The 20,513-nt window shown below is 44.1% G+C and overlaps 1 protein-coding gene across 1 annotated transcript; it reads left to right on the forward strand.

Moving 5' to 3' along the window:
- The first annotated feature begins 3,508 nt into the window (after positions 1-3,508).
- LOC116458412 (small ribosomal subunit protein uS7-like) lies at positions 3,509-4,120 on the forward strand. The gene is given in 1 exon segment (XM_032753873.1): positions 3,509-4,120. A coding segment is annotated over 1 exon segment (612 nt).
- The last annotated feature ends 16,393 nt before the right edge of the window (positions 4,121-20,513 follow it).

Consider the following 20,513-nt stretch of genomic DNA (forward strand, 5'->3'; position numbering starts at 1 on the left):
CCAGCTTCATCCATGTCCCTGCAAAGGATGTGAATGCATTCTTTTTTATGACTGGAACTGTGTTTCTTATAGGCAATACATCCTTGGGTCTTTTTTAAAAAATACATTCAGCCAATCTATGTCTTTTGATTGGAGAGTTTAGTCCATTTACATTCAATGTTATGATTGATAAGTAGACTTACTCCTGTCATTTTGTTATTTGTTTTCTGGTTGTTTTGCGGTCTTCTCCTCCTTCTTTCCTTCTTTCCTGTCTTCATTTTAGTGAAGGTGATTTTCTGTGGTGGTATTATTTAATTTCTTGCTTTTTATTTTTTGCTTTGTATGTTTTTTGATTTGAGGTTACTATGAGGCTTTCAAATACTATAATATAACCCATTCAAATAATATAACCCATTATTTTTCAAATAATATATTTGAAATTATTGTTCAAATAATATAACCCATTATTTTAAACTGATTACCACTTAACACTTTGCATAAACCAGCAAAAAAACCTAATAAGAATTCTATACTTTAACTTCATCTCTGCATTTTTCACTGTTTTGTTTTTTCTATTTATGTTTTATTGTGCTGTCTACGTCTTGAAAAGTTGCTATAGTTATAATTTTTGATTCATTCATCATTCGTTCTTTCTACTTAAAAGTAGTTTACACACCAGAGTTACAGCATTATAATCTGTGGTTTTCTGTGTGCTTACTATTAGTAGTGAGTTTTGCACCTTCAGATAATTTCTTCTTGGTCATTAACATTCTTTCTTTCAGATTGAAGAACTCCCTTTAGCATTTCTATAGGACAGGTCTGGTGTTGATGTAACCTTCAGCTTTTGTTTTCCCTGGAAAGTCTTTATTGCCTTTTCATGTTTGAAGGATATTTTCACTGGATATATACTCTTCCAGGGTGAAAGTTTTTTTCCTTCAGCACTTTAAATATGTCATACCATTCTCTCCTGGCCTGTAAAGTTTCCATTGAAAAGTCTGTTGGCCGGGCGCGGTGGCTCACGCCTGTAATCCCAGCACTTTGGGAGGCCGAGGCGGGCGGATCATGAGGTCAGGAGATCGAGCTATAAAATACAAAAAATTAGCCGGGGTGGTGGGGGGCCCGCAGTCCAGTATCGAGGTGAGGCAGGGAAGGGGTAACCGGGGGGAAAAAAAAAGTCTGTTGCCAGATGTATTGGAGCTCCATTCTTTGTTATTTGTTTATTTTCTCTTGCTGCTTTTAGGATACTTTCTTTGTCTTCGACCTTTGGGAATGTGATAAAATGCCTTGAGGTAGTCTTCTTTGGGTTAAATCTGCTGGATGTTCTATAACCTTCTTGTACTGCGATACTGATATCTTTCTGTAGGTTTGGGAAGTTCTCTGTTATTATCCCTTTGAATAATCTTTCTACCCCTATCTCTTTCTCTGTCTCCTCTTTAAGGCCAATAACTCTTAGATTTGCCCTGTTGACGCTATTTGCTAGATCCTGTAGACATGCCTCATTGTTTTTTATTCTTTTTTCTTTTGTCTCCTCTATCTATTTTCAAATAGCCTGTCTTCAGGCTCACTGATTCTTTTTTCTGCTTGATCTATTCTGCTATTAAAAGACTCTGATGTGGCCGGGCACAGTGGCTCACACCTGTAGTTCCAGGACTTTGGGAGGCCGAGGCGGGTGGATCACCTGAGGTCAGGAATTCGAGACCACCCTGGCCAACATAGTGAAACCCCATCTCCACCAAAAATACAAAAATTAGCCAGGTGTAGTGGCGCGTGCCTGTAATCCCAGCTACTCAGGAGGCTGAACCCAGGAGGTGGAGGTTGCAGTGAGCTGAGATCACAGCCACTACACTCCAGCCTGGGTGACAGAGTAAGGCTCTGTCTCCAAAAAAAAAAAAAAAAAAAAAAAAGTGTCTGATGCATTCTACAGTGTGTCAACTCCAGAATTTCTGCTTGATACTTTTTAATTATTTTGATCTCTTTTTAAAATTCATCTGACAGAATTCTGAATTCCTTCTCTGTGCTATTTTGAATTTCTTTGTGTTTCCTCAAAACAGCTATTTTGAAGTCTCTGTCTGAAAAGGAATCCTGTTTCTCCAGGATTGGCCCCTGGTGACTTATTTAGCTCACTTAGTGAGGTCGTGTTTTCTTGGATGGTCTCGTTGCTAGTGGATGTTTGTCTGTGTCTGGACATTGAGGAGTTAAGTATTTATTGTAGTCTTCACAGTCTGGGCTTGTTTGTACTTGTCTTTCTTTGGAAGGTTTTCCAGGTATTCAAGAGGACTTGGGGCTGGGCACAGTGGCCCATGCCTGTAATCCCAGCACTTTGGGAGATCAAGGCGGGTGGATCACCTGAGGTCAGCAGTTTGAGACCAGCCTGGCCAACATGGCGAAACTTTGTCTCTACTAAAAATACAAAAATTAGCTGGGTGTGGTGGCACATGCTTGTAATCCCAGCTACTCCGGAGGCTGAGTTCAATCACTTGAACCCAGGAAGCAGAGGTTGCAGTGAGCTGAGATCATACCATTGCACTCCAGCCTGGGTGACAGAGCGAGACTCTGTCTCAAAAAAAAAAATCAAAAGGACTTGGGGGTTGTGATCTAAGCCATATCTGAATTAGAAGGCATCTCAAACTCAGTAATGCTGTGGTTCTTGCAGACTTGTAGCGGTACCGCTTTGATGATTTGGATAAGATCTGGAAGAATTCTTTGGATTACCAGGCTGAGAATCTTGTTCTCTTCCCTTACTTTCTCCCAAACTAATGGAGTCTCTGTACTGAGCCACCTGGAGTTGAGGATGTAGTGATGCAAGCATCCCTGTGGCCACCACCATGGGTACTATGCTGGTTCAGACCTGAAGACTGGTCTTACCCAAGACATGGTGTAACCACTACCTGTCTACTACCTCTGTTCATTCAAGGGCTTGCGCCTCTATAGTCAGCAGGTGGTGAAGCCAACCAGGCTATGTCCTTCACTTCAAGGTGGTAAGTTCCCCCAGGCCCCAGGTGGGTCCATTGTTGTCATCCCAGGACCAGGGACTAGAATTAAATACCTTAGCAGTCTACCTGGTTGTTCTATTGTACTGTGGTTGAGCTGCCACTCAAACCTCAAGATGCACTGCTTCCCACTCTTCCCTCTACTTTCCACAGGCAGACCAGCCTCACCCTGTGGCTACCACAAGCCCATGGGAGTACTGCCAGGCTACCACCCATGTTCCCTTAGGGCCCAGGGGCTCTTCAGTCGGCTTGTGGTGAATCCTGCCTGGCCTGGGACTCACCCTTCAGGGCAGTGGGCTCCCCTATGGCCCAGGACAGACCCAGAAATGCCCTCTAAGAGACCAGTCATGGAATCAGGGAACTCAAAAGCCAGTTTGGTGCTGTAACCCCCCTGTGACTGAGCTGGTACCTAAGGTGTAAGAAAAAGTCCCCTTTTGTGCTTGGTGAGTTAGAAGTATATTAAAAAGCTCTTCCTGTATGTGCCAGGGTGGCATGTGGTCCATGCCATGCAACAGAGATACTCAGGCTGTGCCCTTGGGATGACCAAGTGGGAGACAGCAGCACCAGAGATGGCAGAAACCCCCAACATCCAGCTCTTTGGGAGGTGGAGCACCGATGATGTGCAGGTCAATGACATTTCCCTGAAGGATTACATTGCAGTGAAGGGGAAGTATGCCAAGTACCTGCTTCACAGTGCAGGGTGGTACGCCGCCAAGCATTTCCACAAAACACAGTGCCCCATGCTGGAGCCCCTCACTAACTCCATGATGATGCCTGGCCACAATAATGGCAAGAAACCCATGACCGTGCACATTGTCAAGCCTGCCTTTGAGATCATCCACCTGCTCACAAATGAGAATACTCTTCGAGTCCTGATGAATGCCATCATCAAAAGTGATCCCTGGGAGGACTCCACATGCATTGGGTGAGCCAAGACCATGAGATGAAAGGCTGTGGATGTGTACCCACTGCATGGCATGAATCAGGCCATCTGGCTGCTGTGCAGAGGCACTTGTGAGGCTTCGTTCAAGAACATCAAGACCATTGCTGAGTGCCTAGAAGATGAGCTCATCAATGCCACCAGGGGCTCCTCCAACTCCTATGTCATCAAGAAGGATGAGCTAGAGCATGTGGCCAAGTCCAACCACTGATTTCCAGCTGCTGCCCAATAAACCTGTCTGCCCTTTGGGGTGGCCCCACAAAAAAAAAAAAAAAAAAAAAAAAAAAGAGGAAGATGAAGAAGGAAAAGAAGAAGAAGAATATGTACATAAAAAAATCCCCTTTACTTTTTTCAAGCAGAAGAAGTTTCTTCCCATAGCCACTACAGCTGGGAATGTGCTGAGTCTCACCTGAAACCAACAAGTCTCAAAGTTTCACCCAAGACCCATGGTGTACTACCTAAGTATTGCCGCTGGTTATCAGGGCCCAAGGGCTCTTTAGTTAGCATACGATGAGTCCTGCCAAAACTGGCTCCTACCCTTCAAGGCAGTAGGTTCTCTGCTGACCCAGGATATGTCTAGAAATATCAAATTCCAAGGGGATTCAAAACTCTGACTGTTGCCCTACTCTCCTGTAGCTGGGCTGGTATCCACAGTGCAAGACGAAGTCTTCTTTACTCTTCTGTCTCCTCTCCTTAAGTAGAAGGAAGAGGTGTCTTGGAGCTGTGAGCTGTGCACCCTGGGGTTGGGGGGAGGGGTGGCACAAGCAGTCCGTTAGCCATCCTGGCTGGTGTCTCAGTAGGTCGCAAGCACTCCTGTCCACTGGCTCTGAGCCCAGTTCAGCCCTAGGCATTGCCTAGGAGTTGCAGTCCTTGTGGTCTAGACTGCCTATCAGGTTTCCATAGAACCCCAGAGCACTTTAGCCCATGGTGAGAGGCTTGCTGGAACTTGCATTCCAACCACTCAGAAGGACAGTTCCCCTCTTGCTCCCACCATGAGTAGACGTCAGCTGAGTTCAGCCTAGTTTGGCTTTCTGCGATGACGGGACACCACTGAATTCAATTTAATGTCTCACAGTGCTGTGCTGTCCCTCTCCCAAATGCAGAGATTCTCTGCACCAGGCAGCTGCTGCCAGGGGATGGGGGAGAGGTGACATCAAGCAATTCAAGACTGTCTGTCTTACCCTCCTGAGTGCCTCTTTCAGCAATATAAAGTTAAAATCAAATCCAGGGAGTGCTCACCTGAGTTTCGGTTCTTACTAGGGTGCTTCTTTTTTGTAGATAGTTGTTAAATTGGTGTCCTTGTCAGGGAGGGAGATTGGTAGAGCCTTCTATTCAGCCATCTTGGTCCACCTCCTCCTACCCACCTTAAGAAACAACAAGGCCAGGCACGGTGGCTCATGCTGTAAACCCAGCACTTTAGGAGGCTGGATCACCTGAGGTCAGGAGTTTGAGATCATCCTGGAACGGATCACCTGAGGTCAGGAGTTCGAGACAAGCCTGTTCAACATGGTGAAACCCTGTCTCCACTAAAAATACAAAACTTAGCCAGGTGTAATAGTGCATGCCTATAGACCCAGCTACTTGGGGGGCTGAGACAGGAGAATTGCTTGAACCTGGGAGGCGGAGATTTTGGTGAGCTGAGATTGTGCCACTGCATTCTAGCCTGGATGACAGAGAGATACTCCATCTCAAAAAAAGAAAGAAGAAACAACAACAAAAAGCACTGGTGAAGCTACAGAGAAATTGGAACCTTTATACACTGTTGGAGGAAATGTACAATGGTGTAGCCCCTCTGGAAACAATATGGCAGTTCTCAAAAGGTAAAAAATAGAATTTTTAGGCCGGGCGCGGTGGCTCACGCTTGTAATCCCAGCACTTTGGGAGGCCGAGGCGGGCGGATCACGAGGTCAGGAGATCGAGACCACGGTGAAACCCCGTCTCTACTAAAAATACAAAAAATTAGCCGGGCGTGGTGGCGGGCGCCTGTAGTCCCAGCTACTCGGAGAGGCTGAGGCAGGAGAATGGCGTGAACCCGGGAGGCGGAGCTTGCAGTGAGCTGAGATCACGCCACTGCACTCCAGCCTGGGTGACAGCGAGACTCCATCACAAAAAAAAAAAAAAATAGAATTTTTAAATGACCCAGGAATTCTGCTCCTAAGGTATATACCAAGAAGCTTGAAAAAACATACATTCCCAAAAAATCTTGCACAATAATGTTCATAGCAGCCTTATTCATAACACTCAAAAAGCAGAAACAACCCAAATACCCATAAACTAAGGAATGGATAAATAAAATGTAATATATACATATAATGAAATCAGTCATAAAAAACAATGAAGTATTAATATACCTACAATACAGATGGACCTTGAAAACATTATACTAATTGAAAGAAGCCAGACACAAAAGGCCACATATTGAATGATTGCATTTATATGAACTATACAGAATAGGCAAATCTATAAAGATTCTAGGGGATGGGTGTAGAGGAAATTGGGAGCAGTTTCATTTTGGAGGAACAAAAATGTTCTGGAATTAAGAAAGTAATCCTTGTTGCATAATATTGTAACTATACAAAAACAAAAACAAACAAAAAAAATCCCAGCATCTGAGGATTAGGAAAAAAAACAAAACAAACTCCACTCCATTGTATACTTTGAAATGTTTAAAATTGTGAATTGTATGTTGTGTGAATTTTTTTTTTTTTTTGAGACATAGTCTCACTTTTGTCACCCAAACTGGAGCACAGCAGGGGTATCTTGACTCACTGCAACCTCCACCTCCCGGGTCCAAGTGATTCTCCTGTCTCACTCTGCTGAGTAGCTGGGATCGTAGGCACACACCACCACGCCTGGCTAATTTTTATGGTTTTTTTTAGCAGAGATGGGTTTTTGCCATGTTGGCTAGGCTGGTCTCAAACTCCTGACCACAAGTGATCTGCCCATCTCAGCCTCCCAAAGTGCTGGAATTACAGGCATGAGCCACCACATTTAGCCCGTTGTGTGAATTTTATCTCAATTAAAAAAATGTGGTATGAAGGTTAAAAAATAAAATAAAAGCAATACCTAGTCTAATACTGGAATATAAGAAATGCTACATAAATATTTATTGAATAAGTAAACGAAACTTAAATGATGTAAATCATTACCATGGGGTTGCTTTCCGTATTTAAAAGTTGCTGCATTTGATATTGCCACAGAAATCCTGGATTTGGCTTACACATATGTGGCATTAAGTTACATATTTTATCATGACAATAATGGAAAAAAGAACAAATGCTAGTTACACTTTACATCAAGAAGTTCCTATTTTCAAGAAAGGAGAAAGGATTACCTTTTCAAGAAAGGATCAAGTAATTCTCCCACCTCAGCCTCCCCAGTACCTGGGACTTCAGGCGTGTGTCGCTATGCTCAGCTATTAATAATTTTTTTTTGTATTTTTTGTAGAGACAAGGTTTCTCCATGTTGTCCAGGCTGGTCTCAAACTCCTGAGCTCAAGCAATCTGCCTGCCTCAGCATCCCAAAGTGCTGGGACTACAGACATGAGGCACCATACCTGGCCAATAATGTTATCTGGGCATCCATTAAGCCAGTCAAGCTGACACATAAAATAAACCATCACAATACAAGTCAAATCATTTTGCATTCTCACCTGCAACATAGGAAATTACCTCTTTTTCCACAATCTCACTAAAAAAGTATATTGTTTAACATTCATATGTTTGAAATTGTTTTAGTTCCTCCACACAGGGCAACCTTAGAAATAAAAGTCCTACCATCATCGTCACATATGTTCATGGTGATTTGCAAGGTGTGTCTTTTTCTTTCCTTTTTTAATTTTTATTCTTTCTTTCTTTCTTTCTTTCTTTCTTTTTTTTTTTGAGGCAGAGTCTCACTCCATCACCCAGGCTGGAGTGTAGCAGTGCAATCTCAGCTCACTGCAACCTCCGCCTTCGCAGGTTCAAGCAATTCTTCTGCCTCAGCTTCCAGAGTAGTTGGGATTATAGCGACGTGCCACCATGCCTGGCTAATTTTTATTTTTGTTTTTGTTTTTGTTTTTGTAGAGATGGGGTTTCTCCATGTTGGCAAGGCTGGTCTCGAACTCCTGACCTCAAGTAATCCGCCTGCCTTGGCCTCCCCAAGTGCTGGGATTACAGGAGTGAGCCACCATGCCTGGCCAAAAGTTATGTGTTTTTCTTTCCTTATTTCGGATTTGAACACTCTTCTGAGTACCCTCTGGGCTTAAGGTATATTTCTCTATTTAAAGAAAGCCCGGCCAGGTGTGGTGGCTCACACCTGTATTCCCAACTCTTTGGAAGGCCGAGGTGGACAGATCACCTGAGTTCAGGAGTTCGAGACCCGCCTGGCCAACATAGCGAAACCCCATCTCTACAAAAAATACAAAAATTATCCGGGCATGTTGGGAGGTGCCTGTAATCCACCTGGGAGTCTGAGGCAAATAAAAAAAGAAGGAAAGAAAGTTCAAAATAAAGAAAGAAAAAATGTTCAAAGAAAGAAAGATCCAAAAAGTTCAAAAAAAAAGAAAGTTCAAAAGAAAGTTCAAAATAAAGACAAAGAATGTTCAAAAGAAAGTTCAAAATAATGTTCAAAAGAAAGAAAGTTATGTTCAAAATAAGAGTATCATATTGATAGTTATACTGATAATAAAAGTTATTATCTGTAATCTTATATACAGTATATAAGATTAAATTTCGTCCTGAGCATATTTTATTAGTGCCTTTCTGTTCTCTGCTGCCTAGGGAGACTAGATATAGCAAGACCACTGCTTTATTTATTTATTTAGAGCTGGGGTCTTGCTCTGTCACCCAGGCTGGAGTGCAGTGGCATAATGATAGTTCACTGCAGCCTCAAACTCCTGGGCTCAAAGTGATCCCAAGTAGCTTGTACTACAGGCACATGCCATCATGCATAGCTAATTCTTGTTATATTTTTTGAAGATGGATCTTGTTATATTGCCCAGGCTGGTCTCAAACTCCTGGCCTCAAGCAGTCCTCCTGCCTCAGCCTCCCGAGTAGCTGAGATGACAGGCATAAGCCACTGTACCCCACCTCATGGTAAATTAAATGTGTGTTCAGAGGACTGAACAACTGCACTGCTGGTGAGAGACAAGAAGGATGTCTTCTTAGATTTTTTTAAACTTTAAACATGTGCTTGGCATGGCGTGCCTGGGAGCTTTGAATTCAGGTAGGTCATTCCTTTCCTTGTTAGATGCCTTCCTCCACCATAAGCTATCTGCAAGCTAGATTCCCAGAAAAGCCAATGGTGTAATTTAGTCCAAGTCTGAAGGTTTGACAGCCGGAGGCTCCAAGGTCCAAGGGCAGGAGAAGATGGTTATCCTAGCTCAAGGAGTGAAGGATCAAATTTGTCTTTCCTGTGACTTTTTGTTCTATTTGGGTCCTCATCACATTGGATGAGGCCCACCCACATTGGTGAGGGAGATGTTCTTTCGTTAGTCTACTAATTCCAATAGTAGTCTCTTCTGGAAACATTCTCACAGACACACTCATAAATAATGCTGCTGTTGTTGAGACAGGGTCTTGCTGTGTTGCCCATGCTGGAGTACAGTGGCACAATCTTGGCTCACTGCTGCCTCGACCTCCTGGGATCAAGCAATTCTCTCACCTCAGCCTCCCAAGTACCTGGGACTACAGGCATGTGTCACTATGCCCAGCTATTAATAATTTTTTTTTGTATTTTTTGTAGAGACGAGGTTTCACCATGTTGTCCAGGCTGGTCTCAAACCCCTGAGCTCAAGCAATCTGCCTGCCTCAGCATCCCAAAGTGCTGGGATTACAGACGTGAGGCACCATGCCTGGCCAATAATGTTATCTGGGCATCCATTAAGCCTGTCAAGCTGACACATAAAATAAACCATCACAATACAAGTGAAATCATTTTGCATTCTCACCTGCAACATAGGAAATTACCTCTTTTTCCACAATCTCACTAAAAAAGTATATTGTTTAATGTTCATATGTTTGCCAGTCTGACAGGTGATAAACGAGATTTCTGTGTATTTTTCATTGACCGAAAACTTTTTCTCTCAAAAAAAGGACATAATTTCAAAACACAATATAGCCCTTTGAATTGAATACATTTAGATTTATGCAAACCTCACTACATGTTCACATTTTTATCATTTTTCTCTAGGCTGGTGAAGACTTGTTCACAGATCAGCATCCGTCTGAAGACTGTAGAAACCATTGCTCTGGCCAATGCTTCTCAACCACACAGATAACGTAATAATATTTGTAAGCACTCTCGAGTAGAAGGGTGAGGATGCTCATCACCAAAGACAACAGGCTTAAGAGTCTGGCCACCCCAAGACTCTGCCTCGCCACCCCAAAGAGAAGACCTTTAATATTTCCACACATCTGGAATCCATACCTGTTGCAAATCTCTGCATTAGAAACCCAACCCAGTCCATGATACATGGATTCTTGTTAGTGTCCATCTCAGAATTATGCCTTTTCCTTACGCTGAGTTAGGACTACATCTTCCTCTGGGGACTTTTGTCCTCTAACTGCAGTAATACTGAAACAAAAGGACAAAGACCAAATCATTTTCAAGCCCCATGAAGCATTTCAAAAGTTCTACTCACAACAGTCCCCAGTGGGTGATGTTCCCCTTCCTGTGTCCATGTGTTCTCATTGTTCAATTCCCACCTATGAGTGAGAACATGGGGTGTTTGGTTTTTTGTCCTTGCGATAGTTTGCTGAGAATGATAGTTTCCAGCTTCATCCGTGTCCCTACAAAGGACATGAACTCATCGTTTTTTATGGCTGCATAGTATTCCATGGTGTGTATGTGCCACAGAGGGGGGAGGGATAGCATTAGGAGGTATACCTAATGCTAAATGACGAGTTAATGGGTGCAGAACACCAACATGGCACATGTATACATACGTAACAAACCTGCACGTTGTGCACATGGACCCTAAAACTTAAAGTATAATAATAATAAGAAAGAAAGAAGAAAGAAAGAAAAAAAAGTTCTACTCATATCTTAAGTTTGTCTCTCTTTTTTTTTTTTTTTTTTTATTTGAGACGGAGTGTCGCTCTGTTGCCCAGGCTAGACGGTAGTGGCACGATCTTGGCACACTGCAACCTCCACCTCCTGGGTTTAAGTAATTCTCCTGCCTCAGCCTGCCAAGTAGCTGGGATTACAGGCGCCTGCCACCACGCCTGGCTAATTTTTTTGTATTTTTAGCAGAGATGGGGAGTCACCATTTTGGCCAGCCTGGTTTCAAACTCCTGACCTCAAGTGATCTGCCCACCTCGGCCCCCCAAAGTGCTGGGATTACAGATGTGAGCCACCGCACCCGGCTCACATCTAAATTTTTAAAAATTATAAATTATATGCTATTTATAATATAAATATTTTCATTTGCCCATTAAAATAAGGCCTATGCACTATGTTGCCTATCCGATTTTAGGTGTGACTATGTGTTTTGCTTTGGCCAATGAAATGTGAGCAGTAGTTACTTGTCGCTTTCATGCTGAAGCTCCTCTTTTCCTTTGTCATGGCAACCAGTATTTTTCCAGTAGCTGCTCCATCAGCCTGGGTCTTGGAGTAGGAACCACTGTGTTGCAACAACCAACTCCCCAAGGACAAGCAGCCAGAGTAAGAAATGAATCGAGGTGGTTTCAAGCTACTGAAATTTGGTGGTTGCTTGTTGGTGTAACATAACCTAGCCTATCTTGACTAATAAAGCAAAGAGTTTTTAATTTGGCTGTATATTATGGAGACCCCAGGTTTTGATGCAACTGAAGACATTGGAAGAGTATTATCTTTGAAATAGCACAGAGGTACTAAACGATTACTCTGTGACTGAGAGAAAAACACGTATGATCTATGGAATTAATATCAGCTTACAGGTCAATTAAGTTGTTAATTATTCATGGAATCATAGGTTTTCAGGGCTTGAGGGGTCTTGGAGATGACCAAGCCCAATACTCTATCCAACACACGGCTCCCCTATACACCATACCCAGAGCATGGTCTTCTAGGGTCTTATTGTAAACCCCCATGGATTGACAGCTTATGCCACATGAGGCAGTGTGCTCCATTTCCTGATAACTCTGTTTAAACATGATATTTTGCATGGTAAGTTGACTTCTTTCTCCCTCATATTGCAATGCATTGGTTATGGGGGCAAACTTAACCCCTCATGCTATAAAGCCCTAATATGCCACCTTCTCATCCTAGTGAAATATACCGGGTTTTGTACACTATTCCTCAATGTCATTCCAGACCATTGTCTTTCCCAGTCATTGACCTGTAATGGTCCGCCTGTAAGTCTGGTAGACCGTTCTTCAGTACAATAAAAAAAGACTCTGTGAGGCTGAGCGCAGTGGCTCATGCCTGTAATCTCAGCACTTTGGGAGGCCGAGGCAGGCGGATCATGAAGTCAGGAGATCGAGACCATCCTGGCTAACACGGTGAAACCCCATCTGTACTAAAAATACAAAAAAATTAGCCGGGCGTGGTGGCGGGTGCCTGTAACCCCAGCTACTTGGGAAGCTGAGGCAGGAGAATCGCTTGGACCCGGGAGGTGGAGGTTGAAGTGAGCCCGAGATTGTGCCACTGCACTCCAGCCTGGATGACAGAGTGAGACTGTCTCAAAACAAAACAAAAAACAAACAAAAAAAAAGTCTCTGCATTTGGCACGCGCTGTTCTCTACTCCCCCTCCTTCTCCTGCCCCCAACTCCACCACATCCCAAACTGGTTTCTGGTAAAATAGAAGCCCTAGCACAGTAAAGCAAACCCATAAAAAACACCTTTCATGTGACAGTTGTCTAAGAAATCAAAGCCACATCAAGAAGAATGGCTAATATTTAGGACTGCAACTGTAATAATTAAAAACAGGACAATTCCCTGAATTTTCCCTTCAGGGAGAAGTATTGGAACGACGGGCTTATTGTATAATTCCAGCTGAATTAGTTTTGGGACCAAAGCAGTCTGAAATCAGAAAAGGGAAACCAGCTGCAATGAATTCCAGGAAATATCAACATGTGTGTACTTCTTAGAGGGAAATTTCCAGGGATTTCTGGGAACATTTTGTAGCTTCAGTGCTTACATATGTTTAGTGTATGTAAGGCAAAATCTTAACCCAAAGATACTCAGAAATTGACACAGTGAGTCTTTTCTTTTTCTTAAAAAAAGTGTCCTATTTTTTCCTGATTTATAAAAATACTACATTATCATAGAAAGTTTAGAAAACACAGAAAAATATACAAAAGTGAAATTAAATCAGGGCAAATACTCTTACAATAAATTCTTTGTATTATCCAATAGATAATGGCATACTTATTAATGGTCACGTTTGATGTAAAAATAATAATAATGGAGCCAGGTGCAGTGGCACAAACCTATAGTACCAGCTACTCAGGAGGCAGAGGCAGTAGGGTTGCTTGAGCCCAGGAATTCACTGCTGTAATGCACTATGGTCATACCTGTGAGTAGCCACTACACTCCAGCCTGGGCAACACTGTGGGGCCCCATTTCTAAAAATAAAAATTTTTAAAACTAGGTTGAAAATTACTTTGGTTGTGTTCTTAAAATCTGTTGAACAGAATTTAGAATTCTTAGAAATTTAACTCTCTTCTTCCTGCTAGAATTATAGAATCTATGTTAATTTCTTGACCTTACAAACAAGGAAATCAAGAATAATAAACCCCATGATTGTTTCATCACTGACCAAAATGTCAAAAAAGGTTTCCAGCTAGGCTTTTTTCAGCAGCCCATAGAAAATATTTATGGTCATTTCAAACTCAACATGTTTAAAAACTGAGTTCATCTTCCACTCAAATTTGAGGTTCTTCCCAGTCATGCCATTTTTTGGAAGAGACGGGTAATGCAATTTTTCTGGCCCACCAGACTCACAACATCAATGCATCTCTCTCTTCTTATCAACTTATTCAAGGGCCTGGTGTGGTGGCTTATACCTGTAATCCCAGCACTTTGGGAGGCCAAGGCAGGAGGATCACTTGAAGCCAGGAGTGGAGACCAGCCTGGGCAACATAGCAAGACACCATCTCCACAAAAAAAATTACAAATTAGCAGGAAATGGCAGTGTGCACCTGTAGGCCAGTAACTTGAGAGACTGAGACAGGAGGATAACTTGAGCCCAGGAGTTGGAGGTAGTAGTAAGTTATGATCGTGCCATTGCACTCCAGCCTGGGTGGCAGAGTAAGACCTTGTCTCTAAATAAATAAATAAACAAATAAGTCATATTAAAGAAGATAGCAATTCTTTTTTTGGGAGGGGGACAGAGTCTCGTTCTGTCACCCAGGCTGGAGTGCAATGGTGCAATCTCGGCTCACTGCAACTTCTGTCTCCCGGGTTTAAGGGATTCTCTTGCCTCAGGCTCCTGAGTAGCTAGGGCTACAGGTATGCAACACCATGCCTGACTAATTTTTCTTTTTTTTTTGGAAACGGAGTCTCGCTCTGTCACCCAGGCTGGAGTGCAGTGGTGTGATCTCGGCTCACTGCAAGCTCCGTCTCCTGGATTCACGCCATTCTCTTGCCTCAGCCTCCGGAGTAGCTGGGACTACAGGCACCCGCCACCGCACCCAGCTAATTTTTTGTATTTTTAGTAGGGATGGGGTTTCACCGTGGTCTCGATCTCCTGACCTCGTGATCCACCCGCCTCGGCCTCCCAAAGCGTTTTTTTTTTTGAGACGGACTCCTGCTGTGTCACCCAGGCTGGAGTGCAATGGCATGATCTCTACTCACCACAACTTCCACCTCCTGGGATCAAGTTATTCTCCTGCTTCAGCCTCCCGAGTAGCTGGGATTACAGGTGCGCGCCAGCACTCCCAGCTAATTTTTTGTATTTTTAGTAGAGACGGGGTTTCACCATGTTGGCCAGACTGGTCTCAAACTCCTGACCTTGTGATCTGCCCACCTTGGCCTCTCAAAGTGCTGGGATTACAGGCATGAGCCACCATGCCCAGCCTGACTCCATCTCTATTTTTAAAAAATAAAATAAATAAAAACCAGTATTGCGCATCATTCATCTCAGGCCCTCTCAGGGCACAGAAGTAGGGAATATAAGGATCTGTGTACACACATAGACAAAATCATACATGCATTTACCCTTATATTTCTCTACATACGTAATAAAATATGGATCTTATTAGTTTCTTTATTGAAAACCATGACTTCATACCAATACTTCTCATTCCAGCCCAACACAGATTTCATTCTAGTTTTCTGTCCATAATTTATTTTTTTTTAGATGGGGTCTTGCTCAGTTGCCCAGGCTGTAGTACAGCCTCAATCTCCTGGGCTCAAGTGATCCTCACACCTCAGCCTCTTTCCTTGAGATGGCATACAGGTGCATGCCACCACACCTGGCTAATGTTTTCTTAGTTCTGTAGAGACGGGATCTCACTATGTTGACGAGGCTGGCCTCAAACTCGTGGCCTCAAACTATCCTTCTGCCTCAGCCTCTTAATGTGGTGGGATTACAGGAATGATTTGTTAACTGTCTTCTCCAACAGTGAGAAACTTTGCTCCCATTATCCTTAATATTATACATTTACATACACGTCCTTGGAGATAGCTTTCTCTCCCCACTGGGACTCCAACACCCTGTGGCAGACTGCCTCTCTGCCGGGACACCTCTCACCACACTTGGGCTCTGACACTGTAGCCTGGACTTGCTCCTGAATGTATGCATTCTGATCCTGATCAGGTTCTGGCCACCACAGCTCACCTCCACCCCACTCATAGCTGCCTATCTTGCTTGACCCTGCACCTGATGACTTTTGCACCTGATTTTTCAAGAAAGGAAAAGAGGAACTGTAGCTTCTGTCTTATTACTTTTAAGCACTTCCATTTCATTTATACTTGGTCATTCAGAAATTAAGAGTTATTTCTACCATGCACTGTTCTTAAATTGTGTGATGCCTTTTATAAAGACACATGCACACGTATGTTTATTGCGGCACTATTCACAATAGCAAAGAGTTGGAACCAACCCAAATGTCCAACAACGATAGACTGGATTAAGAAAATGTGGCACATATACACCATGGAATACTATGCAGCCAGAAAAAACGATGAGTTCATGTCCTTTGTAGGGACATGGATGAAACTGGAAAACATCATTCTCAGTAAACTATCGCAAGGACAAAAAACCAAACACCGCATGTTCTCACTCATAGGTGGGAATTGAACAATGAGAACTCATGGACACAGGAAGGGGAACATCACACTCCGGGGACAGTTGTGGGTGGGGGGGGGGAGGGACAGCATTAGGAGATATACCTAATGCTAAATGACGAGTTAATGGGTGCAGGAAATCAACATGGCACAGGTATACATATATAACAAACCTGCACGTTGTGCACATGTACCCTAAAACTTAAAGTATAATAAAAAAAAAGAAAATAAATAACTAGATGGAGATAAACATTTGAAATAAGGAATCAAAAATTGTGTGATGCCTTTAAAGAGCGCCTCTTCAGTGAGACTGGGTCTGTGCTGAGAGTAGAGGTCCTGCCTCCTCCTCCTTTTTCCTGTCCACCACATTCCTCTGTTTGCCCAGAGTAGGGAAGGCTGCAAACCCTCCCCCTGCCTTCCTCCTAGGAGGTCTCTGGCTGAAAGCTCCATCCTGCCCTGAGGAAACCAGCTCAGCCTCCAGCGCTGGCCTGGCCTGATAGTCTGCCCAGTAGCCAGGCCAGCTCTATCAGTTCTGTGCACGGGGATGCCCTGTGCAGAGGGGGAGGGAGGAGGGGGAGAAAGAGTTGTCTGTGGGGCCCCAGGCCTTTGCTGTGCCTCAATTCCCACACCTCAGAAGAGTAAAGTACTCAGCTCAGAAGAAAGACTTGGGCTTTCAGACTTTGGCTTGTGAGAGAAACGACATTCAAAGGTTACTCACGTAGGCATTTAACAACCTGGAAAGGAAACTGGATGACTAACAGAAATTACAGGACGGCTCCACCCGTGCTGAAATGACATATTCATTTGAATGCTCGGGTAATTTCACAACAGGCAGTGCTGGTGGGGAGCAGCTTTTCCTCACTGAAGATGGAAATAAGGGTAATTGCTAATTTCCTTCCCCTGTCCTTCATTACCTGCCCAGCTCTCTGCTGCCACCAGCCTCCTTCCACAGCTTTTCTTGTCTAAGGCTTCATGCCTTAAGAAATCAGTTTACTCAGCTTTGCTCTGGGCCAGGTGAGAAAAAAAAAATCAGTGTATTCATACAAGTGGGACAATTGCAGACAAACTAAGAAAAAATAAATTCAATTATGCAGTATTTGAGGCTTTAATTCCAGTAAATCAACCAAACGTCTTCCTCCTCTCTTCAGGTAAAAGCATTTGTTGTTGATACAGCGCCGCCTGATGGCAACTGGAATCTTAGCAGGAAATATTCACCAGTCATTCCAACGTTATGCTGCTCATTTCACGCTTTTTTTTTGAGATGGAGTCTCGCTCTGTCGCCTAGGCTGGAGTGCAGTGGTACGGTCTCGGCTCACTGCAACCACTGCCTCCCGGGTTCAAGCTATTCTGCCTCAGCCTCCTGAGTATCTGGGACTACAGGTGCTTGCCACCACGCCCAGCTAATTTTTTGTATTTATAGTAGAGACAGGGTTTCACCGTGTTAGCCAAGGTGGTCTCGATCTCCTGACCTCGTGATCCGCCCGCCTCAGCCTTCCAAAGTGCTGAGATTACAAGCGTGATCCACCGCGCCCGGCCATCATTTCACACTTTTTAAATTTCAGTTCCCTTTCAAGCTCTAGACTCTTTCATTCAGAGTCCATTCTCTGTGTGCTTATGGTAGATGCTAAAGGTCTAAGAAAATATGACCACTTCATGTATAGTGTGGCGGCTCTTAAACTTGACCTTGCTCAGTCGCTCAGGCTGCAGTGCAGTGGTGCAATCTCGGTTCACTGCAGCCTTGACCTCGTGGGCTCAGGTAATCCTCCTGCCTTAGCCTCCTAGGTAGCTATGACCACAGGCGGGAGCCACTATGCCTGGCTAATTTTTGTTTTGTTTTTGTTTTGTAAAGACAGGGTTTCATCATGTTACACATACTGGTGTCGAGCCACTGGGCTCAAGCAGTCTGCCCTTATCGGCGTCCCAAAGTGCTGGGATTGCAGGCATGAGCCATCACCCCTGGCTGAGAAAGTTTTAAAATGCAGACTCCTAGGCTCTGCTCTGAATCTGCAAAGATTCGGAGTTGGTGGGTCTGGGGTATGTCCCAGGAGCTTGTGTTTAAACTCCTCAGGTGATTCTGAAACAAGGAGCTCACAAATCACATGTTGAGAGGAACTAAAGTTGGAGAAGCAGACTGGAATTTGCAGACTGGAATTGTTATTGCAATGTAATCTGGCAAACGCCACAAAGTATGAACAGGGTCTGCTAGGGACACAGAGAAGGGATGCCTAATCAGACTAAGGAAAAGAATAGAGAAGGCTTCCCAGAAGGTAAGACTTTAGATGAATAAAAGTTGGTGAGACGACGAAGGGGAGCAGGGGAATCAGACATAGGGCATAAAATATGGAAGTTAAGAGGGCATGAAACTCCATGGGCCCTGAGAGCAGTGTGGGAGGCTGAAAGGAAGGAGAATGTGGCAGTGTCAGAAAATGAAGGGCCTGGGGCCAGGGACAGTGGCTCACATCTGTAATCCCAGCACTTTGGGAGGCCAAGGCAGGAGGATTACCTTGAGGTCAGGAGTTTCAAGACCAGCCTGGCCAACATGGCGAAACCCTGTCTCTACTAAAAATACAAAAACTAGCCAGGTGTGGTGGCCGGCGCCTGTAATCCCAGCTACTCGGGAGGCTGAGGCAGGAGAGTCACTTCAATCCAGGAGGCAGAGGTTGCAGTGAGCCAAGATAGCGCCACTGCACTCCAGCCTGGGAGACAAAGCAAGACTCTGTCTCAAAAAAAAAAAAAAAAAAAGGAAAACGAAGGGCCTGGAATACCAAGCTATCCTTCTCCCCAAAGATCCAGGGAATGCAGAAAGTTTTAAGCAGGAGAATGACTTGAGAAGATCTGCATTTTTGGAAGATCTCTCTTGGCAGCAATGCTGAGGGTGCAGGACATCCAGCTTGGGTAATCAGATGTCATTTTCTAAGAGCACACTCGGGGGGACAGGACTGGGGGCAGTGGATCAAGGAAGAGTAAAAGAGACACAAAAGGGAGGCTGGGCATGGTGGCTCACCCGTAATCCCAGCTACTTGGGAGGCTGAGGCAGGAGAATCGCTTGAACCTGGGAAGTGGAGGTTGCAGTGAGCTGAGATCACACCACTGCACTCCAGCCTGGGCAACAGGGTGAGACTGTGTCTCAAAAAAAGAAAAAACAAGAGACACAAAGGGAAAGAGGAGGCCAGGTGTGGTGGCTTGTGTCACAGGAGGAAGAAGTTCAAGAGATCCATGGAGACTGTAGTTAGTAACAATGTATTGTATACTAGAAAATTGCTAAGAGAGTGGATTTTAAGTGTTCTCACCACACAAAAAATGTGAGGTAATGTATATGTCAGTTAGATTGATTTTGCCATTCCACAATGTGGGCGTATATGAAATACCATGTGGGACACCATAAATATATACAATTTTTATTTGTCAATTAAAAAATTTTGAAAGAGCAATCATTTTAGAGTTTTCCCAGCTTGTAACCACGAGGGGTTACGTGGGTGTCTTTATGTCCACAAGAAGAGAGGCACTGAGCATGCAAAAGGACAGGTGCCCAACCCACAGCTTCTGCTTATTCCCTTCCTTCCCCTTGACCAAGCTGAACTTACAGCCTGACCGCAGAATGACCCAACAAAGCTAAATTTAATTGTGTTTGGAACCTAGGAGCAGACTCAATTTGATTTTCAAACCTCCCAAGAGCAGCAGCATAGCCAAGGCCATCTATCGTGTGGTGTGGATGAGGGAGTGTGTCTTCTCTCCGTTTGTGAGGGAGTTCTGGGATCTGTGTTCATTTCCCAGTTGTCCTTGACAACCCTGTTTTATGCTGGACAGCAGAGTGGGAAAAGCACTGGTCAGGAACCAAACGAATTACCAAATTGTCTGACACTGTCGCTTAAGCTGGCTGTCTCTCAGTTTTCTGTCTGTAGAACAGGGATTCTCAATGATTAAGGCCTGCCCTTAATCATTGCTAGGTTGGTGTAAAGGATGAAATGAGACAGTGCTCTCAAAACTGTAAAATGTGCCAGGCACGGTGGCTCACGCCTGTAATCCCAGCCCTTTGGGAGGCGGTGGCGAGTGGATCACTTGAGGTCAGGAGTTCGAGACCAGCCTGGCCAACATGTTGAAACCCCGTCCCTACTAAAAACACAAAAATTAGCCAGGTGTGGTGGCACGCACCTGTAATCCCAGCTACTTGGGAGGCTAAGGCAGTGAGCTGACATCGCGCCACTGCACTCCAGCCTGGGTGACAGAGACTTCGTCTCAAAAAAAAAAGAAAAGAAAAAAAGAAAAAAATAAACACTGTAAAACGAATATAAGATAGGCCCTACAAGTAGGAGCTGCATTACCGGAGTTAGGTCGGGAGAAATAATGCAGGAATGGCGCCCCCTTCTGTGCGGCGCAGGAACTGCAACACACGCTGGCAGCAGCGTTCATC

This window comes from Hylobates moloch, unplaced genomic scaffold (genome assembly GCF_009828535.3).
Source record: "Hylobates moloch isolate HMO894 unplaced genomic scaffold, HMol_V3 SCAFFOLD_19, whole genome shotgun sequence".
NCBI classification, from domain to species: domain Eukaryota; kingdom Metazoa; phylum Chordata; class Mammalia; order Primates; family Hylobatidae; genus Hylobates; species Hylobates moloch.